This window comes from Postia placenta (assembly GCF_002117355.1).
Source record: "Postia placenta MAD-698-R-SB12 unplaced genomic scaffold POSPLAscaffold_2, whole genome shotgun sequence".
Taxonomy (NCBI): domain Eukaryota; kingdom Fungi; phylum Basidiomycota; class Agaricomycetes; order Polyporales; family Adustoporiaceae; genus Rhodonia; species Rhodonia placenta.
In genome coordinates this window covers 2,415,751-2,427,685 of record NW_020169833.1, presented here as the reverse complement: position 1 = coordinate 2,427,685, position 11,935 = coordinate 2,415,751, and the positions used below count along the sequence as shown (strand labels likewise).

Sequence of the window (11,935 nt, the reverse complement as noted above, 5' to 3'; positions counted from 1 at the left end):
CGCTATATCGTCCCAGAAGAATGGGAATACAGTATGAATGTTATGGAAAGGACTTAATCCGAAGGCATAGCGTTGGCCAATGCACACCACCTCGGAAGGTACTACATATCGCAGTCAGGAGCGCGTAGCCTCTGGTCGGTAACGGCTCTACATTAGGCGCTTGTGTTGTGTGATGGACGCGTGACAAGACGCGTCCTCCATCGCGTTCAGTGTCACGCTCGCGTCGCCCAACTCTCTGCTCTCTTGCGCCCGTTCACAGTAGGTCATGTCCTCTGACAATGCCCTTGTAAACTCTGCGCACCAACCTGGAAACACTTGCATTGCCTTCTCCAGAGATGGCTCGTGAGTAGCTGCCTATGTTGTGGCGGCCACTAGCTGACAAGACCTCCAACTCCAGTCGCGTCTACACCGGGGGAACCGATTCGCTCGTTCGCTTATGGCGGGCAGACCTTGGTGCTGATCAGGAACCTGATGTTGCCGTAGAAGCTGCAGAGGCGATCACCAGTCTTGCTACAGGTGTATGTGTTGAACGTGTTAAACGACGTGCTTGCCTAACGCACGCGCAGCGCGACTGCTGGTTTTCTGGAAGCACAGATACCGAAGTACGACGTTATGAACATGCAATCTCTGAAATGAGTGGGCTCGTCACCAGCGCCAACGGTGTACCGATCCGCTGCGTGGCGGTAGACCCGCAGGGCAAGAAGATTGCAGTCACCTCAGAGTGCGTTGCTCTTGATCCCATTAACCTTGATATTCACAATCGCGAAGTGAGCCTATAGTCAAGATAATAGATCTGGAGGACACCACAAAGGTTATTGTGCTGAAAACTCACACGAAAGCTGTGCGAAAGGCTACATGGCATCCCTCGGGCTCTCTCCTGGTAGGTGGTTCCTCTCGTCATGACACCCTGCATACTGACTTTCGTAGGCTACGTGTGGAGCAGATGGTAAAATCATTATTTGGGATATTACGGAGAGTGAGGCCAAGGAGGAGAAAATACTTGAAGGGATAATTCCAGCAGTCTCAAATCCGGAGTATGTGTTCAAACTCCTAAAATCAGCATGTATGCTTATCTTTACCACAGCTCTGATGACTTTTCCCATGACTGCTCCGCAGTATGGCATACGTCCGGGCAGTACTTCTTCGTGGCCACTCGTGCACATGGTCAGAGTGCTATGATTACTGTGATGAGACACTATATTCACTCGTGCGCCTTCCCCCAGAGATTGTGACTATCTCTAGGAGCGACTGGTCAAAGTCTTCCACATATTCTGACGATGCATCGTCTGGTGCTATCACCGCGCTAGCTCTATCGAAGAATGGTGTATACCTTGCGTCTGCCTCGAAGTCTGGCGTGTTTATATGGTCCACCCAGACTCGTAGATTGCTCTTTCGGTGTGCACACACAGTCTCATGGTACAATTGGGATTGGGGCTGACGTAGCGCAATAGGTATCAAGGTGCTCTCAGTGCACCCGTTACACAAATGGCATTCTCTCCGACCCAGAACCTTCTCGCGTGGACAGACTTTGAGGGTGTCTTGACCCGTTGGCCAGATCCAATACCTGCAACTGCTCCTGACCCTGTCAAGGTTTCGTCCGGCATGGGCACTACAACAGTCCCGCTGAAACGTAGAGGTACACCCACACTATTTGACGATGAGGCAGATGCCGCTAAGGGTAGTAAGGGAGCGGATGTCGATTTAGACGAGGATTTGGGCGTCGATCTCGACAATGACGACTGGATCCTAGACGATCTTGGAGGTGGAATGAATGACGATGACGGGGAGAAGAGATGGGCTGCGAAGGAAGGTGTCCGTGAAATGGGTAATCCTGATTTCGTAGAATTCTTGGGTACCGGCTCACTTGCCGTGGTCTCCAGTCAGTGTCACAAAAGCTCAGCCTCCTTTCCAACCAGGTTCGACACCAATGGATAACAAGAAACGATACCTTGGTGAGTTCTCAGATTTAAAGAACATTTGAAGCCACTCCTCAACAGGTCTGTCATAGCGTACAACATGATTGGTGTAATTGAAGTTACCGACCAGGACACGCACCACATCGTCAATGTGGAGTTTCATGACAAATCTGCGCGCAAGGGATATCACTTTACAGACCATTCGAAGTACGACCTTGCCTCCCTTGGTAAGAGCCTAATGACAGCCATAATGACCATGAATTGACTGGCATGTCTTAGGAGAGCGTGGCGCTGTATACGCATGCCAACCAGAACAAGATCATCCGGCGCATATCATATACAAGCCGTATGGCACGTGGGCCACACAGGGTGAATGGACGTACGAACTACCCAAAGGTACCAAGGTCCTTGGCGTGGCTGCTGGAGGCGCACCGCCGACTAAGTCGCTCCGAGAGAAGTCGGATGCTGATATGCAGGGAAACGGAAATGTTGTTGTAGCCACGAGCGAGAATGAGCTCATCTTTCTGACCGGAACGGGCATCGAGCGGCATTGTCTTAGCTTGCAAGGCGATTTCGTGACTATGGTCGCAGGGTCGGAATGGGTATTTGTTGTACATCGCGATGGGGCGACTACTATGGACGGTATGGTCGAGACATTTACGGTAATGCAAAGTGACGCTTACACTGAATCATCTCCATAGGATCTCAAAATCTGACGGGCAGACTGATCAAGTTTGACGATGTCTGTTTGCTACAAAAGGACTCCCTGCCAATACCTAAACGCCATACTCTTCGGTGGGTCGGCATTACAGAAGAGGGTGTCAGTAATTGCGTCTTTATATGAAGCCAGTTGGATATTTGCTGACAGTGAACGCAGGCTCCAGCAATCTACGATTCTGCTGGCGTTCTCAATGTCATGCCGAGGTTCAGACTGCCGCTCTCGGCGACGTGGACAAGGGTACTTGATACAAACCTCCTGGATCGAAGAGAAGGAAAACAAGAATCATACTGGCCTGTCGGTCTCTCTGGCGACACCTTCATGTGCCTGATTTTGAAGGTATGCTAGTCCATGAACTCGTTATCGTGTCGCTGACATTGCCATAGGGACGGCAAGAGCACCCGGGCTTCCCAAGACCTCTCATCCAGGAGCTGCCTCTGAAGTTCCCATTCCATCGATCAGATCCTAAGGAAGCACCTCTAGAAGAACAGTGAGAGTTATCTTAAGTTCTTTTTGTCACACACTAAAAGATATGTATTAGCCTTGCTCGTGAGAGCATGTTCCTAGACATCTTGCGGGATGGTCTGGGTGACGAGCTCACGACCGATGACATTGCCAGACGAGAACTTGCTCTTGACAAGGAGCTGATCCAACTGATCCAGAATGCGTGTAAAAATGACAAACTGGCACGGGCATTGGATCTAGCAAGGCTTTTGCATCATACTGCCTCATTCGACATGGCCATCAAGGTCGCGGGATTCTACCATCTTATTGGTCTCCAAGAGAAGATGGAGGCGCTGAAGGAGGATAGGGAAGCGACCGACCGCCTAACGGATGCACGAGATAGAAGAAGGCAGCGTACGAGGGATTTAGCACCTGTTCCCGCTGCCAAAACTATCTACGTAGAGGCACCACGTCCCAAGGCATTCCAAGATTTCAGACCTCCCCCTCCAAAACACCGACCAGGTCTCGAACGTGCTACACCAGTAGTAGAGACGGCGAAAGAGAGCATCTCAACCAGACCCGGCATGAGCAGCCAGCTGACAGAAGACACAACATTTGGATCGTCTTACTTAGACGATACAATGGACGACTACTCGTTCAATTCTCCAGGCAGTAAGAGGAAGCGATCGAGCGAGGAGCTTGTTCGTGAGTCAGGAACACCTGGCGTAGACTACTCATCGAAGCGACGAGCGGTTGACGAGTCCATCAGCATTGCCAAGATAGCCGCACCACGTAAGCTCCAGTTCGTCCACTGACCTCAGGATACTGACCCTCTGGCATCAAAGGGGGGAATCCGTTTGCTCGAAAATCAGGAGCAGACAACGGACGGAATCCATTTGCGAAGAGCGACGCGAACAAATCTCTTCATAAAAGCGAAAGCTTCTTCACGAAAGTTGACGCGGCTGAAGCAGATAAGACTAAACGTACGTGGTCGTGTTGTTGCAGGATTCCACATTGTGATGTCAAGATGCTTATAGGGCTCGCGCCGACCAAAGGCAAGGCGAAGGAAAAGAAGATTGCGGGACGACAAACGACTCTTTTCGGTTTGCCTCCAGCACCGCCTTCGGAACAGCCAGAGAAGAAGGTCTCAGGACGTAAGAGAAAAAATGACATTGCAGAAGAGTCACAAGGGGCAAGCGAGAACATCGATCCAGAGGCTGAGAGTCAGGCTACGGATTTCGCGATGGATGATCGTACGCAGGATGAACAAGTACATGAAGACGAGCCGTCGCAAGTGCCGACGGAATTAGCGGACTCGGCAGCAGTGGCCACTCAAGAGTTCGAGGTGAGATCGACCACGATCTTTGATTGCTCTCACATTGACTCACATTGATTTCAGGAACCCGGAAGCCCCGAGCCGATTGACTGGCCGCCATCCCCTACCCATGACAGTAGTGCCATAGAAGTAGTCGCAAGCTAACTTCTGGATTCCATGTCGCTCTTCGCCTTGCAGATAAATGTCGGATGTATTTATCATACGCTACTTCGGCAGTAGTTCAGTGTCTGACAATAGGACCGGATGAGCTGAAAGCAGCACGATGATTATCAAACCCGTGTGGGCGACCCCTAGTCTATTCATCAGTGTACCACTAATCGCGTGTTTCACATAACAACCCGGACGGCATTTTGCCTCGTGAATGCATCGCTAATCATCAAATCCTAAGGGACAGCATATGAGTAATCTTCGACGATTGTTAGCGTAGGGCTACGTAGCTCACCTCGGGCGCAAAAGGCCATTCATCGAAGGCACGCATGAGGATTGTCCAGTCTGCTAAAGTGAAGTCGCGGACAGGCTTGTTAATATCGACTCTCTCATCACGAGGCAAACTAGGGTCCCAAATCGGTTTGAGTAGTGACTGCGCTCCGGGAGCAAGAGAACTGAATGCAAGGGTAATCAGGGCCTGCAATTTACCGGCGACCACAGTAGTATCGCACCTGATTGCCCTCTTCAATGGCGTGGACTTCAGCACAAATAATCTCCGGAGACAATAGTCCCATTTGTCTAGCATGCCTTTCGTGATTATCTGAGGTGTCACTTAATTAAGATTGTCCTAGACATGTGTATTACGTTAGCCGCACCTGTTCTGCATGCGGTACAACGTTCATTGTGACCATAGGATGACCTGGTTTTCGCAGGCCGACAGGGCGGCCAGCGGCCGTTCGAGCTGGGCTTGGATGGAAGTGAGAATCATATGGCAACAAGGATCCGGAGCCAAGGGAGAGTTTGTTCTCTGCGGTGCCTTCGGCAATGACAGAAAGCTTGCACCGTTTCGTAGTTCCTGGTTTGCCAGCTATACGCTGCAAATGTACCTTATGTGAGATATCCCGGAGACAACGCGAGTGATCAGGCTACATACATCCCATACCCACTCACTAAGCACAAAGCTCATAGGCACGCGACCGTATTTGTAGAGCCACGAGCGATCAGGTATGCAGCGATATAACTGTGCGACCAGTTGTTCCCCTTTCACTGTATGTTGCAAGTGACTTATGAAGTGTAACTGCGGGTGTACTGGCCCGTGAACCGTGAGCATTCTGGTATTACGCATGACGAAAGCACTTACGGCCGCTTTCCCAGGGAACGGTCTGAACATCATTCAACAGGCCTGCCTCTTCTATGTGAGAGTATGTGTCCCAATCGAACCCTGACAAAGGCACAACTTTGACACGCGAGTCGGCATCTTCTAAGGGCTTGACAAACAACATGAGCATTTTATGGGAACAGGAAGATGTGAAAGTTACCTTCAGGTAGTTCAGGTAGTCCTCGTTGTCCTCGAGGATGATGAGCTTCTTCACATGAGACTCTGGCAGCTCCAGTAAAGCCCGCGAGAGCGCGCCCGGACCTGTTAAGAATACACATCACACAATCCGAATAAAAGAACCATGAAATGTTAGCAGACTCACCAGGAAACGCCTCGACAATTATTTTTCCCTGCCCCGCTGCGGGACTTTGGCCCGAGACGAAGGATTGCACTATGCTTCTGGCTGTCTCGGGGGACTTCACAGATACTCTGTCTCTCACAATTGTCGCTGAAGAACCAAAGAGGGTTTTCCATTCAGACAGAGGTGGCAGGGGTGGGATATGATTTTGTGTCGAATATGATCGTCGACAAGTCCGACATAGAGATCGTGCGAGACGCCATGAGGGATGCACAGTCTGCATGGCGGCAGCTTGTTCTTTGCCATCATTTACTTTCGCCCGTTCTCTTTGTCGACCTGCACGTGGTCCCGACGCGTGACAGTCGCGACTGTCACGCGGTAGACTGTCACGCTTGCATCCGCTTCCACCGTCGCGACTTGGGGCTTGGCTTCGCCCGACAGTTGTCTCGCGCCTTCCAACTTTCTTTTTGCACCAGCCACGCTCTGGAAACTGCTTTGTCAAAGATAGGCATCTCGGACCAATAGCGTCGCTTAGAATTTCGGACATTGCGGCGGCATCTTGTCTCTAGTTGCCACAGTTGGTCGCTGACCTTCATTACGCGTCATGTATATCAAGACACTCACGATACAAGGCTTCAAGTCATGTAAGCTTCTTCTTTACCTGCACACGAACACCGGAATAACTGTCTGCAGATCGAGACCAAACGCAGATCGAGCCGTTCTCTCCAAGGCATAATGTTGTCGTAGGAAGGAATGGGTCAGGAAAGAGTAACTTTTTCGCAGGTGTGCCGCTCATAGGAACGTCTCTGTGTTAACTGGCTGACAGTCTGACACGCCTGTAGCGATCAGATTTGTTCTTTCTGATGCGTACACGTCCATGTCTCGTGAGGAACGGCAGTCGTTACTGCATGAAGGGGTATCTGTCACAACAACTTTGTCCGCATATGGTGCGTTACAGTGTTGTATTTCTGATCAATTACAGTGCGCTGACGGAGAGTGGATATCATTGGCAATATGTATGCAATGTTTAGTTGAAATTGTGTTCGATAACTCGGACAATCGATTCCCAACTGGCCGCGACGAAGTGATTCTCCGGCGCACAATAGGTCTGAAGAAGGACGAGTATAGTCTTGACAAGAAGAGCGCCAGCAAGGCCGATGTCATGAACTTACTGGAAAGCGCAGGTTTCAGCAAGAGTAACCCATATTACATCGTTCCTCAGGGCCGGGTCAGTAGTCGGTCTTTTGTCTTCGCTTCCACAACCGCTTATTATTCGGTTAATCCACTCTGCAGATCACCGCGCTCACAAACGCAAAAGATCATGAACGACTCGCCTTGCTCAAAGAAGTCGCCGGCACCAAAGTATACGAGCAGAGACGCGCCGAGTCACTGCGCATCATGGCTGAAACTGACGCTAAACGAACGAAGATCAGCGAACTGCTCGATTACATTGACACGCGATTGACTGAGCTCGAGGAAGAGAAGGAGGAGCTCAAAGAGTTTCAAGAGAAGGATAAGGAACGCCGGTGTCTTGAATATGCTCTGTATCAGCGTGAGCTTGAAGAAGTCGGCGAGGCACTCGAAGAAATCGAAGAGGAGCGTCGAGGTGAAGTGCACAATACTAACGTTCGGCGAGAAGAATTCAACAGTAGAGAAAAACGAGCTCAGGTGCGTACTGAATTTTTCTCCTTCCTGTCGCTCCCATTCACTCAGTATATTCGTTCTAGAACCTAGAGCAGTCCATTTCGCAACTCAGAAGCACCTTGACGACGCTCCAGCTCACAAAGCAAGGCAACCAATCGGAGCTCACAGACCTTGTCCGCTCTCGCACTGAGCTCCAGTGCACTGTCAGCGATCTTCGTGTCGCTGCAGAGCGTGCAGGAGGGAGACAGGGAGAGTTGGAGGAAGAACTGGCCAACGTCGAAGAACAGATACAAGGGAGCGAGGCCGAGCTGACTGAGCTTCTTCCTCAGTGGGAGACGCGTCGTGCGCGTGAAAGCGAAGAAAGACATCGACTGGACGAGGCTCGAGCTCGGTTAGATGCGCTGTACGCCAAACGCGGCCGCCTCAACAAATACAGAACCCGGGCGGAGCGCGACCAATACCTTACGCGCGAGATTGCATCGATTGAGGCCTATCGCAACTCGCAGGCCGCCGCTCTGCAAACTTTCAGGACGGATCTTGAGAAAGCCAGAGAATCCTTGGGGGAAGTGGACGAGCGAATGGAGCATGGCCGAGGAAGCGTCGAAGATCAAAGGGAGCGAGCGCGAGAGCTGGCAGAGCAAGTTGTCAAGCTCAGGGAAGAATATGCAGAGCTCACCGAGAAACGCAAGAACCTCTGGAGGGAGGACACCAAACTCAACAGCATGGTTGCCCATGCAGCCGATGAACTGAGGTCAGCCGAGCGGGTTCTGGCAAGCATGATGGACAAGGCCAGTCGCTTCAAGTTTTGACTCCGAGTATCCTTGTCCTGATGTTCCCAAATTGTAGGATACTGGCAGCGGGCTTCGAGCTGTGGACAAGATTGCGGAGAGACACAACATGGAGGGTGTATATGGTCCACTATACCGACTGTTTGAGGTGATCGACGAGAAATTCAATATTGCGGTCGAACTCACGGCCGGCAACAGGTGAATATTATACACGACTCTTGATATGAATGCATCCTGACGATATCATCATGTAGCTTGTTCCACGTCGTTGTCGATACTGATGCTACAGCCTCAAGGATCGTAGACACCATGATCAAAGAGCGAACGGGCAGGGTGACTTTCATGCCTCTGAACCGGTTGAAACCGAAGGTCCCTCCGACGCCAAATGCACAGGATGCTATTCCCCTGCTCGAGAAGCTCAGATTTGATCCGACCTACACCAAGGCGTTCGAACAGGTCTTCGGCAAGACCTGTGTATGCCGTGATCTAACTATCGCTGCAGCATACGTGAAGAGTCACGGTATCAACACAATTACACTTGATGGCGACAAAGTCGATCGCAAGGGCGCTCTGACTGGAGGTTACCATGATGTGCGTCGGTCTCGAATCGAGGCTATCAAGAGCGTCACGAGCTGGTCTGCCAAACACGCGACCGAGAATCAACGACTGCAGGAGGTTCAGAAAGCCATCATACAGACTGATCAAGAAATCACGAGGGCGGCTGGTAGACTTCAGGTCTTGAGCAATCAGCAAACCCAAACGAAGAATACCCGCGAGTCTCTTGCCGAAGAGCTTTCGGCATTGGAGAGGGAGAGGGAACGTCTGGTGGCGCGCATCGCCAAGCTTGAGAGCGATATAGATGATCTTCAGTCAGAACTCAGCGGCCTCGATGCGAGATGGCAAGGCCTGCGCGCGGAATTGGGCAGCCCTATGGCTCGGGGTCTCACTGCTGAGGAAGAGGAACAGATAGAGGCTCTCGGGAAAAATATCGATGATCGACAGAAACTGCTGCTAGAACTCGGAAAGCAGAAGAACGAGGTATGGTAAGAACCAGTGGATCCGCCAGTACCTGCTAACCTTGACTCCTGGCAGACTGGCAGTCGGAAGAACGCTATTGAGATCGAACTGAACGAGTCCCTTCGACGGCGAAGAGAAGAATTGCGGGAGAAGATTGATGCCCTGGGCGTGGCCGAGACCGGTGATGCCACCTCTGAGGAAGCCTTGGAAACTCGTACTCGGGAGCTACGCCACCTTGATGCAGAAATCAATACTTTGACGAAGCGGTCACAAGGTCCAATGCAATCTTGCTTTCTACTACAGTCTGATTGACATACCCTATACCTAGATACGGAAAAAGATATCGAGAAGCTCACGACGCAGCTACAAGAGCAACGCACTCAACTCGATAATCTACAAAATCAGCAAAGCGAGGACAGCAGAGGGATCTCTAAGCAACAGAAGAATACAGAACGCTACCTCGCCAAGAAGCAGATGCTGGTTAATCGGAAAGATGAGTGTAATCGGAATATTCGTGATCTTGGTGTCCTTCCCGAAGAGGCATTCGAGAAATACACCAACGAGAAGCTGGATAGAGTGTGTGTCGTTGTTCCCCGTCGGCAATGCAAGACTGACAGTCATTTCAGCTGGTGAAAAAGTTGCATACCGTGAATGAAGGCCTCAAGAAGTTTGCGCACGTGAACAAGAAAGCGTTCGAACAATACAACAACTTCACGAAGCAGCGCGATCAACTACTGCAGCGTCGCGAAGACTTGGACACTTCTGCTCAATCTATCGAAGAGCTGGTTGAAGTACTCGATCAGCGCAAAGATGAGGCCATCGAGAGAACGTTCAAACAGGTCGCGAAGAACTTTGAGGAAGTATTTGAGAAGTTGGTGCCTGCAGGAAAGGGAAGATTGATCATCCAGCGCCGGATAGATCAGGTGTGTTGATCGTCATCCCGTTCGATCGATCAATATTGACCCTCACCGCAGGACGAAGAGGACGTGGAAGAGGCTGAGGATACCCAGCAGAGCACTATTGACAACTACACCGGTGTCTCGATTAGGGTTAGTTGCTAACGTCTCGAGAATATGTGTTACTCCTGACGCAACTTGGCAGGTATCATTCAACTCCAAGGTCGATGAGGGCCTGAGGATCCAGCAATTGTCAGGCGGGCAGAAGTCATTGGTCGCCCTTGCAACCGGTATATCTTCTTCCACAGATTAAGGGGCATCGCTGATATGTCTGGCGTAGTATTCGCTATTCAGAAGTGCGACCCTGCACCATTCTATCTCTTTGATGAGGTGCATTCACTCGATTCTATCTACCGTTCGTGTGCTCAACATGACTCTCTAGATCGATGCAAATCTAGATGCCCAATATCGGACTGCAGTTGCAGGTAGGTGCAATCATACAATCTGCGTGTAGTAGCAGGCTGACGGGGAACCAGCGATGATCCACGACCTTTCCTCAACGGCTCAGTTCATCACGACGACGTTCCGCCCAGAGATGCTTGTCACTGCAGACAAGTTCTACGGCGTACTGTTCAACAATCAAAAAGTCAGTTCCATCACTTGCATCAAACGCGAAGAGGCGATGCAGTTTGTGGACCAGGCAAGTCAATACCCGTCATTCCACATAGTGTCATCTGACGGTCTTCTGATTCGCAGGAGGCTCAGGCACAATGATTTTGTGGTTATTTTGCTGTCCCTACTTTCATTGGGGATTCGTCGCGCTGTGTATCGCTTGTCTGCTGTATTTTTTGGTCTGTATCGCTGCAGTGTAACATACATCCGAGCATATGATATCCTTATTCTTGTCCTTGTATAATGCGGTTTGTTTGACGCATTTTGTAACCCATAAGTGCATACAGCTCTTGCTTCGACTTGCTCGAAAGCTCACTCTATCAAACCTGCGTCCGCCGCCATCCGCTTCATCAGCTTGTGTCTAGATCTCCCAGTATCATCTTACAAAAGCTCGAGGACGAGTGGCAGGCCCAGTTCACGAGACGGGAGGAGGCACGGTAAACGATGTACTGATCGTGATGATGATCCCGATCGAGTGATGCCATCTCAGCAGACCGTGACAAACAAACCCTCCTCCGACTTATCAAGTGCGTTCACGCTCAATTCTTCGTATTCTCCAGATGGTATGCTCTCGTATACCTCTTCAAGCTGCATCGCAAGTGAGATCATGTATACGAGATGTGCAGATAGGTGGCACGCAGTTCATCGAATGCGTCGACTGACGTTACCGGCGCCCATGGCACGATCACCCCGGCACATCCTGGGAGTACGACGATCAGCTGGGACCCAGCGCTCGGTCTACTACTTGTGACAGTCTCATGAGCTGGTAAGAACGGAGGACTACGCAAGCTGATGGCCAATGTATAAATTTCAGCCGGCATTAGTCTTTTACTATATGCATCCACACAAATTGAACATGCTTTCAGTCTCGTCCCGTACTTTTCGCCATCTTGCCGATAC

General features: G+C 50.7%; 3 protein-coding genes across 3 annotated transcripts; 2 read left to right on the top strand and 1 right to left on the bottom strand.

Annotated features, from left to right (window-relative positions):
* Positions 1-265: 265 nt before the first annotated feature.
* Positions 266-3,893, top strand: POSPLADRAFT_1043843 (hypothetical protein; the record flags this gene model as incomplete). The annotated part of the gene is made up of 16 exons (XM_024478393.1): positions 266-342; positions 398-518; positions 567-721; positions 769-880; positions 928-1,034; positions 1,085-1,164; positions 1,224-1,416; positions 1,470-1,825; positions 1,881-1,952; positions 2,009-2,143; positions 2,196-2,558; positions 2,618-2,736; positions 2,794-2,973; positions 3,021-3,124; positions 3,176-3,492; positions 3,541-3,893. 16 exons carry the CDS (start codon positions 266-268, stop codon positions 3,891-3,893), a joined length of 2,844 nt encoding a protein of 947 aa, XP_024343200.1.
* Positions 3,894-4,587: 694 nt separating this feature from the next.
* On the bottom strand, positions 4,588-6,305 carry POSPLADRAFT_1177873 (hypothetical protein). Its single transcript, XM_024488549.1, has 8 exons — positions 6,043-6,305; positions 5,881-5,981; positions 5,703-5,829; positions 5,496-5,650; positions 5,218-5,436; positions 5,074-5,162; positions 4,857-5,016; positions 4,588-4,797 (listed from the first exon to the last, which is right to left on the bottom strand). Exons 1-8 carry the CDS (start codon positions 6,299-6,301, stop codon positions 4,741-4,743), a joined length of 1,167 nt encoding a protein of 388 aa, XP_024343199.1. The 5' UTR covers positions 6,302-6,305; the 3' UTR covers positions 4,588-4,740.
* A 317-nt stretch (positions 6,306-6,622) lies between these two features.
* POSPLADRAFT_1043841 (hypothetical protein) lies at positions 6,623-11,137 on the top strand (the record flags this gene model as incomplete). The annotated part of the gene is made up of 17 exons (XM_024478392.1): positions 6,623-6,662; positions 6,712-6,801; positions 6,861-6,965; positions 7,050-7,246; positions 7,312-7,686; positions 7,746-8,450; positions 8,509-8,648; positions 8,705-9,488; positions 9,543-9,741; positions 9,796-10,043; positions 10,094-10,390; positions 10,442-10,516; positions 10,569-10,653; positions 10,704-10,753; positions 10,806-10,848; positions 10,900-11,063; positions 11,120-11,137. 17 exons carry the CDS (start codon positions 6,623-6,625, stop codon positions 11,135-11,137), a joined length of 3,615 nt encoding a protein of 1,204 aa, XP_024343198.1.
* Between the last annotated feature and the right edge of the window lie 798 nt (positions 11,138-11,935).